This window comes from Triturus cristatus, chromosome 4_2 (genome assembly GCF_964204655.1).
Source record: "Triturus cristatus chromosome 4_2, aTriCri1.1, whole genome shotgun sequence".
NCBI lineage: Eukaryota > Metazoa > Chordata > Amphibia > Caudata > Salamandridae > Triturus > Triturus cristatus.
The window spans coordinates 958,832,715-958,851,049 of NC_140586.1; the positions used below are offsets into that span (position 1 = coordinate 958,832,715).

An 18,335-nucleotide genomic window follows, 5' to 3' on the forward strand; every position below is an offset into this window, starting at 1 on the left:
CCCTGACCCCGGAACAGCGCAACGACTGCCAGCGATTACTGCGGGACTACGCAGCCCTCTTCTCTCTCACCCCGGGGGTGACCCACTGGTGCGTCCACGACGTCGACACCGGGGAGAACCCCCCCATACGACACAGAGCCTACCGAGTGCCTGACCGAGTGCGGGCCTGCATCCAGGCCGAAGTAGCGAAGATGCTGGCCCTGGGGGTCATCGAGCCTTCCGACAGCCCGTGGGCCAGCCCTGTCGTCCTGGTGCCCAAGGCCGCAGCTCCCAGTCACCCCCCGGAGTTGCGATTCTGCGTGGACTACCGAGCCCTGAATGTAGTAACCAAGACGGACGCACACCCGATACCCCGGGCCGACGAACTCATCGACCGCCTAGGGGCCGCTCGCTACTTGAGCACGCTGGACCTCACCGCCGGGTACTGGCAAATCCAGCTCACCCCCGGCGCCCAAGAAAGATCCGCCTTTTCGACTCCGGATGGGCATTACCACTTTCGGGTGATGCCCTTTGGAATGAAGAACGCCCCGGCCACCTTCCAAAGACTGGTGAACAAGGTTTTGGCCGGGCTTGAGGCCTTCAGCGCGGCCTACTTAGATGACATTGCCGTATACAGCAACCACTGGGCCGAGCACCTCCTCCACCTGAAGGCCGTCCTGGCCGCCCTCCAGCGGGCCGGGCTCACAATCAAGGCCAGCAAATGCCAAATCGGCCACGGATCCGTGACCTACCTGGGCCATCAAGTGGGGAGCGGGCAGGTGGCCCCCCTACAAGCGAAGATAGATGCCATCCAGACCTGGGAACCCCCCACTACCCAGACCGCTGTCCGGGCCTTCCTGGGCCTCACCGGATACTACCGGCGGTTTATCCGGAACTATGGGAGCATTGTTGGCCCCCTCACAGAGTTAACGTCCAAAAAACAGCCCAAGAAGGTACACTGGACACCCGGCTGCCAAACAGCCTTCGACACCCTCAAAACGGCCATGTGTACTGCTCCGGTGCTGCAGGCCCCGGACTACCAGAAGGAGTTCGTGGTACAGACGGACGCCTCCGAGTATGGGATCGGGGCCGTCCTCTCCCAAACTGACGAAAAGGGGCTCGACCGACCAGTGGCCTTCATCAGCCGGCGACTACTGCCCCGGGAGCAACGCTGGAGCACTATTGAGCGCGAGGCCTTCGCTGTGGTGTGGGCCCTCAAGAAGCTCCGGCCCTACCTCTTTGGCGCCCACTTCCGGGTCCAGACCGACCACCGGCCCTTGCAATGGTTAATGCGAATGCGGGGCGAGAACCCCAAGCTGCTGCGATGGTCCATCTCGCTACAAGGGATGGACTTTGACGTCGAACACCGGCCCGGCAATGACCACGCCAACGCCGACGGCCTGTCCCGCTTCTTCCGCCTTGACGAGGAGAATCCCCAAGGAGATGGGTGACTCTCCATGCCTTCGGCTGGGGGGGACGCCTGTTGGACCCGGCCTCGTGGCGTGGTCCTTAACCCCCTGGATTGTGGCCGTTCCCCGCCCCGGCCGTCACGGGCCACCCGTCTGGACTGCACCAAGGTCCTTCACCCGGAGCTGCACGTGGTCGCATACTCCTCGTGGCTCCGCCATCTTGTTGGCATCCACGTCACACCGTGCACCAGCCGGCGCGACCCCGCTCAACCCGGCCTCGTCCCCAGCGAAGCCCCGACATCGAGGCACCACGAACTGGCCAGGGGGTGCCGCAGGAACTATTCATCGCCCCCGGCGGAGGACAGTATCGATGGGACCCCCAACTGTCCTCCCCTCTCGAGGTGTGATCGCCCTGCAACTCCCATGGGCCTGGCGCCTCTCCTGCTGGGCGTCTGGCCACCTCCACCCGGCCACTCCGCCCCCTCGGGCGCATAGGTCCGGACATCAAAGGGCTCCAGACCTATATCTGGGGCGACCCCACCACAGCTCGGCAGTTGTATCCCGGAGTCGAGAGCCCTGCTGATCGAATCGCGGCTGACCCTACGGAGAAGAACTCTTGTCGGAACCATCACGAGCCCTGCTGACTGCGTCGCGGCTCCCTCTTGTGAACCCTTTCTGAACCACCTGGAACATCGGAGCCCTGCAGACGCTGTCGCGGCCCAACCTCGCTGAAACCTTCCTCGGAGCCCTGCTGACGACGTCGCGGCTCGAGCTGAGCAGAAACCATCTTGAGAGCCCTGCTGATTGAATCGCGGCTCTCCACGAACTGTACGCCAGAGCCCTGCTGACGCCGTCGCGGCTCGACCCCTCCGAGATTGGAGGTCCTCCAGCTTGAGGATAAGAACTGGGCCCCAGGTACCCTCGTACCACATTCCTGCCAAAGACTGTCCCGCTACCCCTACCCTTCCAAAGAGACATTGAGACTTTTGGTGGATCCCTCGATCCCTTCGTGTAAATATTGAACTCGTAACCTTTTACTGATGATAAAGAATTGCTTGTCTTGAGACAACCTCCTTGAGTCCGGTGTGGTGGTGTTACTGTGCTAGTACGTGATAGGAGAAGGATCTCTCAGGAGACTTCTCGGCAGCGCTCGGCTACTTCGTGCAGTGAGAGGGCCCCCCCCCTTGGTGGTCTCACCGACTCCTCGGGGTCCGCCTTCCAACATGCGTTTAGACTTCTGAGAGACTTGCATAAGGTGTTTATGCTGGTGCGGTTGGCGCAGAGTGTATTCGCGCCTAATGTGATACTGTGCATAATGTAGTTTATGTTACAGGCTGATGCTAAGTCCAGTGGTTACCAGTAGTCACTGGTGGTGTTCTATGTTTATGATCAGTTCTACATTTACTAAGTTCACTTTGTGATGGTACTGACAGTGGTCCAGTTGGCCCTGTCAGGAGTAAATAATCCCTTGTAAATATTGCCCAGTGCCAGTTGGCACAGTGTATAATATGTGCTTACTATTCTAATGTGTTATGAGAATACAAAGGCTATTTTTATATATAACCTTGTGTGGAGTTCCTTTTGTGGTGTGCCTGGGATGTTGTTGCTGTGTGCGTGCGCAAATGCTTTACACATTGCCTCCGGGATAAGCCTGACTGCTCGTGCCAAGCTACCAAGGGGGTGAGCAGGGGTTATCTTTGGCGTGTAACTTCCTTGCCCTGACTAGAGTGGTGGTCTCTGCCTGGCTTTGGCACAAGCCTTAGCCAACCAGAGATCCAATTTCTAACAATAACCAATGAGGTACATCAGTAATTTGTGGTCAAAAATATTTTCTTAGCCCAAAAGAGAGAAAGAATTGTCTGTCAATGGGCGAAAGACTTCGAGAAACGTACTCTAGCACTGCACCCATTATCCAATGTACAACCGGTTAAATCAGAAGTGAGTCAGAGACAGCAGGGAAACTTGGACCACCACAGGGTAAGCTAGAAGTAAGGCAAGAGAAAGAAGGGAAGTCTAGACCAACCCAAAGGAAAAGTTGGAAGACTAGAGAAAAGAAGTCAAGCCTGCAACACCCCAAAAGATTAAACAGTAACTGAAGCCAAGCAAAGAAGCGAGGCGTAGACCACCCCAAGAATGTCTTTGATAAACAATTTAATTGGGTGTGTAGATAATTAATAAAAAAGGCTGTATGAATCAAACAAGATAAACACCAATCACGTCAGCCATCAGTGTAGGCATGCATATACGTGGTTTCATATAGCTTAGTGGTTCTTTCAAAATGATTCTGTAGTGTTTGCGCCATTTACCTCAGACCATGGCATGTTTCTGAGGAAGGCTCCTAGATGTATAGAGGGGCTCCTCAAGTTTGGCGCACCAGTCCATTCCGGCACGCCACTTGGACAGGGTGGTGGATCTCCAGTTGTGGGCAGAGCCCCTATTGGCCACGATGGTGGCCTTCCCGATCAGGCAATGATCCCATCGTCTGTCTCCCACCTCATCAAGAACTCCAAGCAATGCCTCTTTCGGTGAGAGATTGATTGGGGCTCCCATCAGCAGGGTGAGGGCGTTCATTATGTAGGAGTAGGAGGCAATGGGTGGGCATTGCCAGACCACATGGAAAAACTCCACATCGAGGCATGGGCAGCGGGGAAATTCAGGGCTAGGAACCTGCCCGGATACCATGGTCATAGTGAGGTGGGGTCGGTGATATGTACATAGTTTAGCTGTATGAGCCAGAGTCTGGGTGATGCCCGGGAGGGAGTTGTCAAATAAGAGTCCCACCAGCTGGTCCAGGCTGAGGAACGAGAGTTCAGCTTGATAGGCCTTGTCCTCTGAGCCCTCCTCAATCAGTCATTAATATCTAGAATGTGTGCCACTCTATAATGGAGCTGAAGGTATGCTCGGACACACCCCTATCGTAGACCAACTTTCCATATTTCTACTGCATGGGCCATTTGAGCCATAAGAAGGAGCAGATCATTAACAGCAGCAGCTTCCATATTTCTACTGCATGGGCCATTTGAGCCAGAAGAAGGAGCAGATCATTAGCAGCAGCAGCTTCCATATTTCTCCTGCATGGGCCATTTGAGCCAGAAGAAGGAGCAGATCATTAGCAGCAGCAGCTTCCATATTTCTCCTGCATGGGCCATTTGAGCCATAAGAAGGAGCAGATCATTAACAGCAGCAGCTTCCATATTTCTCCTGCATGGGCCATTTGAGCCAGAAGAAGGAGCAGATCATTAGCAGCAGCAGCTTCCATATTTCTCCTGCATGGGCCATTTGAGCCATAAGAAGGAGCAGATCATTAACAGCAGCAGCTTCCATATTTCTCCTGCATGGGCCATTTGAGCCAGAAGAAGGAGCAGATCATTAACAGCAGCAGCTCATGAAACCAACGTTTCACATTAAGGAGAGGGAAGTTTGGAAGAACGTATAGGTAGCCGGGCAGAATCATCCATTTAAATAGGGCCATTTTCCCTAAATCCTGTAGCGACACTGAAGCCTAGCATTGTAGGTCCACTTTCGCGGTCCTCATAAGTGTGGTTAGATTAAGGTTCCAGGTAAGTTTCGGGTCTCTGGATATATAGATTCATAGGTATTTGAAACTTGTAAGTTGAATGAGTATAGGAGAATGCCATGTCTCGATCAAGATCTCTCCTTATAGGGGTACCAGAAATAATTTGCTCTGGTTGACACAGGAGGCCCAAAGCCCCCTTATATATGTCTAGGATTTCAGTACATTATGGACCCGAGCACCGCTGGTACTAGAGGAAAAGAATACAAGGAGATGTGGTCTTTGGTACGGTCTGTCCAATATCAACCTGATACCCAGGCATCGCAACAGCCGGGCCTGGGGTTCAAACAACTCCAAGGAGGGGAAGCCTAGACCACCCTAAGGTTATTGTTATATTGCTCACTAGACCAGTGGTATCAGCGTGCAGTACATTTAAATACCTAAAGCAGAGCATTTTACAAGAAACAGGTTAAAATATCTAACCAAATTCGAATAACGGAGGTAAACTTTAAATACTTAAAAGAGGACACTAGACAAATACAGAAAAGTGAGAGACTAGTTTGAGAAATTGAAGTGAAAATAGAATTAATTAAAAAGAAAGCTAGGAAAGAGATTGCAGCTTGGGAAGGGAAGAGAGAAACTTCAACCACCCCCAGGGTTCATGAACATAAATGAAGATCCCATGATTGAGTGGAGAAGGCTAGGTTTTGAGGCACGTTCAATAGTGAGGCATTGACAATGTCTAGGTATCTTGAAAGTCGAGGCAGTCCAGTAGAGAGAAACAGGAAATACATTGCTACATCTTCAAAAAGTCCATTCATTGAAAACCACAATAGGAGATGGGAGGCCGCAGTGTTTGAAGGGATCATCAAGCACATTCAGGGCTGCAAGTTCAACCTGAGGTGCGACCATGGCCAAGGATGGAGGAGCTCTGCAACTAGTGCGGAGTATTGTGCTGCAAAGGACAGAAATCAAAAGTAGGACCTGCCTCTCGCTCATGAGGATGCTGGATTCTCATGCTGACTTAAGCTTCAAACAGAACTCAACCCCCAAAACATCTGATTCATCTCAACACCTCATGGTTTATCTACAGTTAATACAGGACTCCCTTCAATGCTGTTCACTTCGATGGATCGCCCAAGGTTTATGGATCAACATGATTTACCTTGAACTGTGCTCCACGGGCTTCTGGGATAACGTCTTACTAGTCGGAAAGGCACTGGGCTCGGATTGGCCAAGCTGTAAGTCCCGTTCAAGAGCTCTTCGCTCCTCTTTCAGCTCTGCACAGGGAAAGGCCAAGAATGAGGTTAGGGCATGAGAGGGTGTGGGTAAGGGATTCACAAAGTGTGAGGCGACTGTAAGAAAGTAAAGAAGAACACATGGGAACTCCAAGAGCAGGAAGAGTAGAATGTAAGTTTGTGCAGGGAAGGATGCTGGATATCCATGGGTGAGATAAAAGAAAGTGCAAAGTAGGGTGTCGGAATACCTTGAGTACGAGGAGTGTGGGATGCAAAACGTAGGATGTAGAACCCTCATGAGTACGATTAGAGTACAATGTAAGAAAGTGCAAAGTAGGGTGTCGGAATACCTCGAGTAAGAGGAGTGTGGGATGCAAAACATAGGATGTAGAACCCTCATGAGTACGATTAGAGTACAATGTAAGAAAGTGCAAAGTAGGGTGTCGGAATACCTCGAGTAAGAGGAGTGTGGGATGCAAAACGTAGGATGCAGAAACCTCATGAGTACGATTAGAGTACAATGTAAGAAAGTGCAAAGTAGGGTGTGGAAGCCTCAGGAGTAAGATTGGCAGTGCTTAATGAGAGCCGATGGGTTCCAGTGCTCAGCACCGGCACTTAATTCTCGACACCAACACTAATGACAGTCTACAACATAGTGGCACAGTTTGTCTAATTTGATGATAAGCACAACAGTGTTTAATAATTCAATGTACATTAAAAATTAATAAGGCATTCTTATTGCTTTGGAGCCTAAAATAGTCTGAATTGTCAAACCTTTAGAAATAAAATGGTTAATATTCATGTTGGTGCTGCCTATAGAAGCTCTGGCAGGGGCAGTGAATGGTGCAAGCTGCAGTGGCCTCCTGAGAAGGACCGTGGCACCTACTATCTTACCAATTAACCTCTGAACACAGGCCTCGAGCTACCAGTGGTTTTCCCCACTGCCAGTCATAAACCTTGTATTATTAAAACTCTTCTCTGTCTGATCCAGCACTGGTTCCATCCACTGCTTCTCACCTCACAACCTTTACAGGGGTCGTTCATTGTATTCATATTTCCTTTCATTCATATATGTTTGAATGTTACTCCTGATCCTACTCACCAGCCCAGGAAACACCTGCCTGATTGCTTGGCGCTGTGTGCTTAAATAACCGATGCCTGGTGAATACATACTGGCTCCTGCTCTTATTTACATTAGAAGCCACAGACGTGGGCATGAGAAGGAGCCCCAACAGGTTTAAAAGGAGCAACAAAGGATGTAGAGCACATCTGTGGCACTCCTCTAGCGGTTGCAGTCATGAATCCCTGGGGCAATCTCTCACACTCCCTGCAGCTGCCCTCTCTGCATGGCAGGTGCCCCCTCTGCATGGCAGGTGCCCCCTTTGCATGGCCGGTGCAGCAGCAGTCAGCTGGGCCTGGGTCCTGCTGAAGCTGTCAGCCATTTACTGCAGAGAGAAGGGCAGAGAAGGAAGGGCAAGGAAAGCCTGGAGTCTCCTCAGCGAAGGCCGGACTGCTGGGAATAGAGGCCCTTCCTAACAGTTAGTGCCCACAGTCTAAGCATTATCATTGGCAGCAGAGGCACTGGTGTTCTCTAGAGTTCTAATATAGCACTATGGCCAAAGGCTGAAGGGCTGTAAAGCTTTTAGAACTTTCTACCCCCCAATGGTAGGATGTTCTAAAGTAAGGAAGGCGCAGAAAGACGAACATTGGAAGATCTACACCAGCCAGTTAATGGTATGGCTCCATTGTCTCCAGTGGCAGCCTCAACATCCCAATGGCGTAACACAAATTGGGAAACATCAAGGACTCTAGAGGGCAATCCGTTCCCAGGAGGGTTTCCTAATCACCTATTCTAGTTTAAACATGTATGCGATACACGGTCCGTTTTATCTACTTGTAGAGCGAGTAGGTGTGGTTCAGGCAGACATTAGACAGAGAGGATGTAAGTTACAGAGAACCGCGTATCTTCTGACAGCGTACAGCAAATGCTGGAGATGTTTTCAGGGATGGCTCAAGGGAGGCATTTAGATCACCATGAGACATTCCATTCAAGGGGATGAGGTCATTTATTGATTATTTTTACTCTAAATTTGTACTTAGAACAAACCAGGCCCCAGAGGGGATTAGAGTGCTGTTCTATTCCATGCATGCTGACATAGGTGTTGAGGAGGGGTGTTTCATAGTGAAGGAACCTAGACAACATATTCAGCAAACAGAGGGCAATTACCAAGCACAGAAGATGGTACAAAACTGAACAAAAGGACAATTATCATTAGACACGGCTGATGAAGAAATTATGAGGCACTATACAACAGTATGACAGGGCAATTATCAGATGTAGGTGTGAATGTTTACACTGAAGTAATTGCCAGGCAGTATATGTGAGTGAGAAGGTGGCCTGATATATGCTGTCCACTAGTTCTAGTGGGCACCTTGTATCAGTCCAAACAACCCCTTATGGTGAATTGGTTAAAGACAACCTTTATTGAAAGCTATCCTAGTGGTAGCTATGGAGAGCAGCCTTCAGGCTAAGTCTTGAAGGAATGTAAAGCAGCTTGTTTTACCAGTCAATAATCTCTTGAATGATCAAATGAAAGGACAACCAAACCAGGTACATATTTAAAATAAATGTATTTAAAGATAAAACACACCCCTCTAGTCTCTTTATGAGACTGGAGTTTGAAGTACTTAAGTTACCAGTGAGCAATCATCAGTAATAGCACAAATACACGTTTGGGCCCTAGGGGCGTACCAAACCATTTACCAATAAAGTGGTATAAGAACCACGACTGAACTAGACACTAGGCCTAGAGCCTGTAGAATCGCTGGGACCCCAAGGAACCACCCAAGGTAGTGACACAGGGGACCCACGGGGGCCGTGTGCAGTGTGTAAACACAATTGCGGGTTCCCATTAGCTTCTATGGGCAATGTCGCGGTTGGAAATTTAAAGATTAGGGACATCCTTTTGGACTTAGGCAGTTCTAGGGCTAGCACTCACGGGAGCACCGGAGTACTCGTGTTACCTCACTCAGGGAAGCTGGTTGCATAGGTGTCTTTTGGTGTCGGGTTGCGTCGATTACAATGGAAGCTGGCAAAGAACTGCTGCTGCCGTGAAGAGGAGAAGTGTCCGAAGAGATCCAAGCCTGGATCTAGGATGGAAGGAACCAGAAAGCAGAGGGGACAGAGTCTGGGTCACTTGCCAGAGACCGAGGGCAGGATGGACCAATGCCCACAGATGTCGGGTGCTTCAGGTGAGTTGACGGGTGTCTTAACTCTTCAGCCACGAGATCCAGGAGGCGTCGACGAAGTCCACGAGCCGGATTCGAGCTGTCCCATGAAGTCTGTCGAGTGCTGTGGTGTCGGCGACCAGAATGGACCCAACAAGCCTTGGCAACGGCAAGTCTCGTGTAAAGAGAAGAAGGACGTCGGTGCAGACCAGAAAGGTCTGAGGCACTCACCCAGCGAGGGTAAGTCGGGGCACGTCTGGAGCAACCAGGAAAGCCCAAGCAGAAGAGGAGTTGCCTTTGTGGGGACCCACTAGCCAACGGGCTAGCGATCGCGAAGGAGCCTCGAGCGGTCGCACTGGAACCCGGCCCATGGGTCACTCGTGGAGTGGAGGCCGGAGATCTTCGGTGCAGTCAGTGCTCAAGGCTGGGGCTACTCGGAGCCCAAAGCAGAACTTCAAGCATAAACAGGAAGTCGATGTACCAGCAATAGTACAAGTTGCCCAGGGGTCACGGTTCCTCCTCACCCACGATAGCCACGGGCCTCAGTTTTGCTGTGGACACAGGGTAGCCTCGGGGAAGTCAGGAACTCCACCTCTGGTGATGCAGAGACTTCGGCGTCCAACGGGAGCTTCAGAATTGCAGACCGGACAGTTGCTTCTTTGGTGCCTGCGAAGCAGGGGAGTCACACTCCTTGACCCCAAGGGAGATTTCTTCAGTCTTCTAGTCGAGATAGAAAGTCGAAGGTCCAGGATATATGTTGCAGAGTTTCGTCCAGGGTAATCTAAAGTCGCAAGGACTGGGTTCCCATACTTATTCTAAGTTTGGGGGTTGGATATACTCTAGGGACCCACCTATGGGAGGGTTTGGAAAGAGGGATGGTTACACCCATTTCCTTTGTCCAGTTTCACGCCAGAGCAGGGGCAGGTAGCCCCTGCAACCGGTTTGAACTGGACTGTGCACAGGGACACCAAGTGTGCCCCCAGTGCAGGACTTCAAAGCACCAGAGAGTGCTCCCGTTCAGCCCCAATGCACATCTGCCTGTCTGGGGAGGTGGTTCCACCTCCCAGGAAACCTATTGTCCAGGCCTCCCCTGCCGGAGTTTCGGTCAGCAGCAGGAGGCCAGACCCGTGTCTATGGCAGAGGCATCCATTTTGTGATGCCAGGGCTGTAGAAGGTCCTACCGGGTTAGACCAGTGTAAACATGTCTCTCCCTCTAGAAGGGTGGAATGCTACCTCGGCCTCCAGAACTGGTGGGGGGTAGTATTCCAAAGCGTTTGACACCAAACACGACATGTTTTGATGGAGCCATTCCAAAGATAGCATTTACCACAAGGTTATAATGCACTTAAGAGTATATGGTCAGGCTGCACCACAAACAGCATCAGAGGAGGTACTCCGAACGCTGCAGAGGGGCTGTGCTCATGCAGGGGCACCCTCTCACATAAAAACCAAGCACTCTGCCTTCAGGATTGTCAAGGTCTGCCATAGGAGTGGCTTATAGGTTTATATGTGTCTGTATAAGGTAGTGATATAGGTAGCCTATACCACAGTAAGGGGTGCAAGCACACCCTTACCCAGGCTGCAGTAGCAGACCTGTGGTGTCATTTTGGAGTGCTTCCCAGGGGTGTCATAATACATGCTGCAGCCCCTAGTAGGCCTCTGAGGTACCTATGCCCTTGATACATAGTATACCATATACGAGGGGCTTATAAGGCACTCCAGAATCCAATTAGATATGTACCTAATGTACATGGAAACTATTTTAGAGAGGAAGCAGCTAGGCTGTGGTCCTGATTAGCAGGGCCACAGCCAGACTAAGGTCGAAAAACAGTGAAAAACCAGCAAACAGTGGGGGTACCCTTGTGAAGCAGATACTACTCTCCTACAGTATACAGGAGTGTTACTGGGCAGTTATCAGATTTAGGTGTGAATGTTTACACTGAACTAATTGACAGGCAGGCAGAGCAGGCAGTATATAACAGAATAATTATGTACGTCAAAGTAAGTTGATATTCTTATACAAGGACTGCTAAGTTATAATTATAATTATAATTTTTTCATGCACCATCATAAAATCAGTAATATGGGTTCTAAGGTCGCATAATGCCCAACTATAACAGATTTCTCAGGTGCAGGAACACCAAAGTGGACTGTCGCTTTGCATCCCTTCTCCCCCTGCCTGGAGCAGGTGTAAATGGAAGCGAAGTGGTCCCTGGAGAGTTCTAGCGCTACATGTTATTCTCCATTCCGGGGGCAAATAGTTGAAACAGCCTGATTTATGTGCAGGGACAGAGGTCGGGAACATGTTTGGCCACATGGTATCCATGCACAGAAATTCAGCGACCTCTTATTAGGGCCTATATAGGTATGTAGGTATGTACGTTTTGGGTAGCACGATACATGAGCATGGTACGGGATTAAAGGCACAGACACAGTCCCTGTGTGATTGGAGGGGTTGATGGTTTCTCGTTACTACTTCGTGATATTGTGATCTTCAAACAGATGTGCAGCCAGGCCTTTCTCACACTGGAGCCGGGTCGAGGCAGTTCTGATGGACAACGGGCAGGTTGTAAAAGATCCTTGGTGGATAGATGGAAAAGGCCTGTAGCTTTGTTTATTTTCTTTTTATTTTCTTTTTTGCGCTCATTTGCCTCCAGCGTGATGGTGTTCTGCTTGCAGGTTTGTGGAGTACCTCTGTAGATGATGAGCTTGTCAGTGAGGAAGGGAGGGATTCTGGTCATATTAGAGAGAAGTGTTCTATATCGATCGGAGTCTAAAGATTTTAAAGACATTTCCAAATCCCACAGTATTCCCTGATTTACTTCCACAAAGGCACAGCACTTCCTCAAGCTCGCCACTCACCTGCGAGTGTGGGCTCTGGTGTCGGGGCCATGACTTCAGCAGCAAAACAGTGCTCATCCTCGAGGCAGCTCTGCAGAGACAAGGAAAGAGTTCACTCAGGAGACTGCTGAGCTTGACCGTAGAGAAGAAAGAAACGGTTACTTACTAGTAGTCCTGGCTCTGCATCGTAGGGGTCTTCAATGAAGTCTTAAACGTTAGAATAATGCCCTGTTGCATGAGCGGGACGTGGAACATGTTTTTCCACAATTTAATCCATGCCCAGTGTAGAATGACACCATGTACATAGCCTATACAGGCCACTTTCCACCATATTTATATTTCAGAAGACAAAAACAAAACCATCACACATCTACACAACAGCATAATATCACTACACTGCTTCTATAGCTGCTGAAATGAGGGTAAAATGATGCCTGATAGGCTTAGCAGAGTGAAAGATCGATCAGTCCCTGATCTGCTTCTATAAGTGCTGAGATGAGGGTAAATTGAGGCCCGATAGACATGGCAGAATGAAAGCTCATTCAGTGTACCTGATCTTCTTCTATAGGTGCTGAAATGAGGGTAAAATGAGGCCTGGTAGGCTTAGCAGAATGAAAGCTCAGTCAGTGTACCTGATCTTCCTCTATAGGTGCTGAAATGAGGGTAAAATGAGGCCTGGTAGGCTTAGCAGAATAGAAGCTAATTCAGTGTCCGTAATCTGCATCTATAGGTGCTGAGATGAGGGTAAACTGAGGCCTGGTGCACTTAGCAGAGTGACGGCTCGTTCAGTGTCTGTAATCTGCTGCTACAAGTGCTGGAATGAGTGTAAAAATGCAGGCTGATGGGTTTAGCAGTGAAAGCTCATCCAGTGTCCCTAATTGGTATCTATAGGTGCCGGAATGAGGGTAAATAAGGCCTAGTAGGCTTTACTGAGTGAAAGCTCATTCAGTGTACCTGATCTGCATCTAGTGCTGGTGCTGAGATGAGGGTAAACTGAGGCATGGTGCGCTTAGAAGAGTGAAAGCTCATTCAGTGTCACTGATCTGCCTCTATAGGTGCTGAAATGAGGGTAAAATGAGACCTGGTAGGCTTAGCAGAGAGAAAGCTCATTCAGAGTCCGGAATCTGCATCTATAGGTGCTGAGATGAGGGTATAATAAGGTCGGTTAGATTTAGTAGAGTGGCGGCTCATTCAGTGTCTGTAATCTGCTTCTATAGGTGCTGGAATGAGGGTAAAATGCAGCCAGATGGGTTTAGCAGAGTGAAAGCTCATTCAGTGTCTCTAATAGGCATATATAGGTGCTGGAATGAGGGTAAAATGGGGACTGCTAGGCTTAGCACAATGTGCCTGATCTGCTTCTATAGGTGCTGGAATAAGGTATCAATTCACCGAAATGTAGGGGGAGATTTGTGTTTCACAATGACTGTAATTCACTAGATGTTCTTGCCACCTGCAATTCGAAGGCCTCGCTTGCTGAAGTGAGAGCCACCTCCTGTTGAAACAATAATGCGTCTGCTTAGCTTGTTGAAATCGGTTTTCAACGTTGGAATGGAAGGCCATAATGAACTATCTACGCTCCCATGTGAGGGGAGGAACGGGGCATTGTTGCAACAAGTAACTAACTGGGAAACATATACCACACACGGGATTCCCGCCCGTAGACAGCAACAGTCCTGATTATTAAGAACGAGATAGCTTCTGTTCGAAAGCAATGCGAGAGTGGGAATGACTGCGGGAACACGAGTTCCTTTCAAATAACAAGCCAGATTTGGGCAGAAACATTACAAGTGCCGCATATTTTTACTTGTTTAAACACAAGGGAATGACCGGCAGTGGAGTCGCACTCCTCTTCCGTAAGAAAAACTTCTCAGCTTATTGACAACGATATGTAGAAGGCAGGGGCGATAACTCATGTATGTAGCTGCTCCCAAGGGGTTCATTTCTACCTACAGGAAGTGTTTCATGCAGGTAGTGAATTGAAAGGTCGAAATGGGCAACAAGATAACCCCATGTATTAACCACAACACAGAATGAGTTTCCGCAATAGTGAAGGGGAGTGGTTTATAAGCAGCATAAACAAATCATTTCGAACGTGGGGATTTTGGAACCCAAAAGAAAATCAGATATGTTTTTATCTGCAGACAGCAGAGAAAGATGTTGTTTCATGGCAGACAATTTGCAGTGTTCTAACCATTGTTGACATAATTTCCCTACTGAATAAGTACCAACAGTGTTGTAATGTGATATTTTTGGATAACGTGGATTAGGTCTATTTAATGTGAACCCAAAAGTAGTTTCACGAAATGAGAATGACAAACATTCATCTCTGGTGGCCATACTGCCCACCCAGTTGGAGCCATCATAGAATATTTAAATGTCCCATTTTGTATCACACTATTTAGTTGATCTGCAGTATAATTTGTATAAGACTGCCAATTATCAACAAGGGTCAAGGATGGAATAGTGGGAGTATTCAATTCCTTAATCTTAGCCAACCCCAGACAAGTAGTCTTCTGCACTGTGTCATTAAGAAAGATAATTTGCGTAGGTATCAGACACGCACAAAATTGTGATTCTGTACCTCGGACTTTCCAGGACTTGGTGTCCCATATCGATTTTAAGTCAATATTATCCTTCCAGTAATCATATCCTTTCAGAGCTAGGATATCAATAAAAAGAGATGCATATATTAACTTGGTCTGAGAAAGCATGTATTTTTCCAAGAGAGTGGGAACCAATTTAAAATAGTATGATACCGGCTCTAAAAGGTTATAAGTGGTAAAATAAGAGTATTTTATCTTTTGTGTATCGGAACTACCCTGAGATGGATTTGGACAGTGTTCTCATTGAGTATAATTATATTGGGGACGCTGTCCGTTAGCCCTATGCAAAAAATGTATGCCCATAATGCTGATAGCAGAACAAATTGGCATAGTTAGCAGAATTTAAATATAAATTCCCAGTGTCAAAGTGTAATATTGCAATTCAGAAAACATAGAATGCACAGCACCAACGTCCCAATCACTAGATTGCAACCCAGGCACTATTACATCACCCATGGAAACACAAATACATATGGTATCTACAGGGTCTCCGTAGGACCGAAGACAGGGCTAAAGACATCGAATGCCACTTTATCCCATACAATTCTATCAGTTACTGGGACCGCTGAAATGTTAACAAGGGACTAGTCTCTTTTCATTTTATGCGAGGAGGAATGTGGGGCCAACACCCCGTCGACAAGTTCTGCAGCAGTGCATTCAGGGAGGTAATGCCCATTAAATTAATCAATAAGAAAAAAACTATCACGAATCCAATCCACATGAACAAAAATACCATGGAAAACACAATCCAGACATATATCCAAGGTTGTGCCAGATAAGTAAGTTTTAACCAGGAGATGAAAACACAAATCTGCCCTGGTGGTGGGGACAAAACTGAAGACAACGAAGAACTGTCTGAAGGAAAGTTATCTTAATCGATGTAGTAACTAGAAGACCTCAGATAGAATAAAGGAGGCTGGGATTCTGGATGTAGAACTGAGGCTTGCACTCCCGAAGGGTACTCAAGGGGTGGATCAGAATGAACGATTTCTATTGTAGGGTGTGAAAAAGGTAAAACAGGTACCAAGTCAACTGAAGACTCGACATCCCTCTCCGGCAGCTTGGGAGAATCAGAAATAATGGAGCACACTGGCTGTAAAGGAACATCCCGACTTGGGACACCCCTAGGCATACTATTGAGGATTGGCCAAATGGTGAAACTTGACATGTCTTTATATCCTGGAAGTGGAGGTAAAATCACAGTTTGGGTACCCTGAAGACCAAGCACTGGAACAGGAGCATGGTAGGAGGGACCGAATTCTTTCTTGATCGCCACCTTTTCACGAACCAGATCTTCAACTTTAGGAAGCCAGCCAGAAACAGGATCAGGACCGTTGCATCCGCTGGCAGATCGAGGGCAAACAGGTTTTAGCCAAAGCATCACAACACTTTGGGGAACAACCTTTACAACGCAACTTTTACAACGCACTACACTTACAACGCATTTTTTACAACGCAAAATCCATTACAACGCATTCCATTACATAGCATGACACTACAACGCATTTTTAAAAACTACCTTTACAACGCATTCTATTACAACGCATACTACCTTTACAACGCATACCATTACAACGCATAATATTACACTACACTATCCAACACTTACCCTACTGTTGCACCCCCCTGGAGTTAGAATAGTAATTTTTACCCCTATACTATCCAACACTTACCCTACTGTTGCACCCCCTGGAGTTAGAATAGTAATTTTTACCCCTATACTATCCAACACTTTCTCTACTGTTGCACCCCCTGGAGTTAGAATAGTAATTTTTACCCCTATACTATCCAACACTTTCCCTACTGTTGCACCCCCTGGAGTTAGAATAGTAATTTTTACCCCTATACTATCCAACACTTACCCTACTGTTGCACCCCCTGGAGTTAGAATAGTATTTTTTACCCCTATACTATCCAACACTTTCCCTACTGTTGCACCCCCTGGAGTTAGAATAGTAATTTTTAACCCCTATACTATCCAACACTTACCCTACTGTTGCACCCCCTGGAGTTAGAATAGTAATTTTTACCCCTATACTATCCAACACTTTCTCTACTGTTGCACCCCCTGGAGTTAGAATAGTAATTTTTACCCCTATACTATCCAACACTTACCCTACTGTTGCACCCACTGGAGTTAGAAAAGTAATTTTTACCCCTATACTATCTAATACTTACCTTAAATGCAATTTAATATTATGCGTTGTAATGGTATGCGTTGTAAAGGAAGTATGCGTTGTAATGGAATGCGTTGTAAAGGTAGTTTTTAAAAATGCGTTGTAGTGTCATGCTATGTAATGGAATGCGTTGTAATGGATTTTGCGTTGTAAAAAATGCGTTGTAAGTGCATGCGTTGTAAAAGTGTGCGTTGTAACGACATACATCCCAACACTTTTATAGATCCTGTTAGACAGCACAGTGGTTATCAAAGATTACGGCAGCAGCCATAACATCTAGACTGTCAAGGTCTGGACCATACATCTTGATACCAAAGAGCATTTCGTACGGGGTCCGCCCACCCAGAGATCTTCTTGGGAGGTTGAGTGCACGTTGAACCCCATAAAGATGGGATAACCAGCCACGACCCGCACCTAATACATTTGTCTGTTAAGGATTAAGTCACAGTTCATCTGCTCCACCACAGAATTGCCCACAGGCATAGAGAAGAGAAATGCACCTGCACTCCCACTGACGTCATCGAATCAAGGTAAGCCTTAGAGGCAAAAGCTGAACCCTAGTCTGACTGGAAAGCGCCACAAGCATACGTTCTAACAAAGAAATGCAAATCCTTTATAACAGTTCGGTTGTCAGCCGAGCACTGTGGCCCGACCCAGAGAAACCTAGTGCAAGAATCCACTGCAACCAAAATGTATTTGAAAACATTATCAGATGAAAGAGAATGACCACAATGATCAAGATAAATGCAGCTAAAGGGATGATTGTAAATGAAAAGATGTGTTTGAGGTAGACGCAACACAGTAGAACTCTTAATTTGTTGACAAACATCACAATAAAGGACATATCTGCGAGTCTACTGGTATAAAACGCACCTCGAATAGCGTTGCTGTAAAAGAGAAACAGTGATAGCCACTCCTGCATGTGCAGAAGCAATAACTTCATGGAAGGCCACAATCAAAGAGCGTCTGCGGTCAAGGTTGGGGATCAGATAATCACCAACACTAGGAATGGTCACAAAGGGAACTTTATCCGCAGTAAACTGATCAGAATAGCGAGAAGGAAACCCTCGAAGAAAGGGAGTACCATCCTGGGTAGCGGCTATGGCCGCCAAAAAGTAATCATCAATTTTAGTCATAGAATGAGTAACTGCGGCTACTTTATCTGTTGCTACTGCATATTTGGCTGCTCCTTCAGCCATTGAATTTCCAACAGCGTGCACTTCCGCACGTTGATGGCCCAATGTATGTACAACATGTGTAAGTGGCAGGCATTCTTTAAGAGTGGCCACTTGACCCCAAAGCGTTTTATGCTTGATCGTGCTAACTTTAGAATCTAAAAACATCAT

The 18,335-nt window shown here is 47.8% G+C and overlaps 1 protein-coding gene across 7 annotated transcripts in view; it reads right to left on the bottom strand.

Annotated features, from left to right (window-relative positions):
• Nucleotides 1–18,335, bottom strand: part of CCDC24 (coiled-coil domain containing 24) — a 219,511-nt gene that overhangs the window by 17,761 nt on the left and 183,415 nt on the right. For all 7 annotated transcript variants that reach the window (XM_085603114.1, XM_085603111.1, XM_085603113.1 and 4 more), the window contains 2 exons: nucleotides 12,231–12,300; nucleotides 6,068–6,182 (listed from right to left, as the gene is read on the bottom strand). In XM_085603114.1, coding sequence (XP_085459240.1) covers nucleotides 6,068–6,182; nucleotides 12,231–12,300 — 185 coding nt within the window. The remainder of the gene's footprint in view (nucleotides 1–6,067; nucleotides 6,183–12,230; nucleotides 12,301–18,335) is intronic.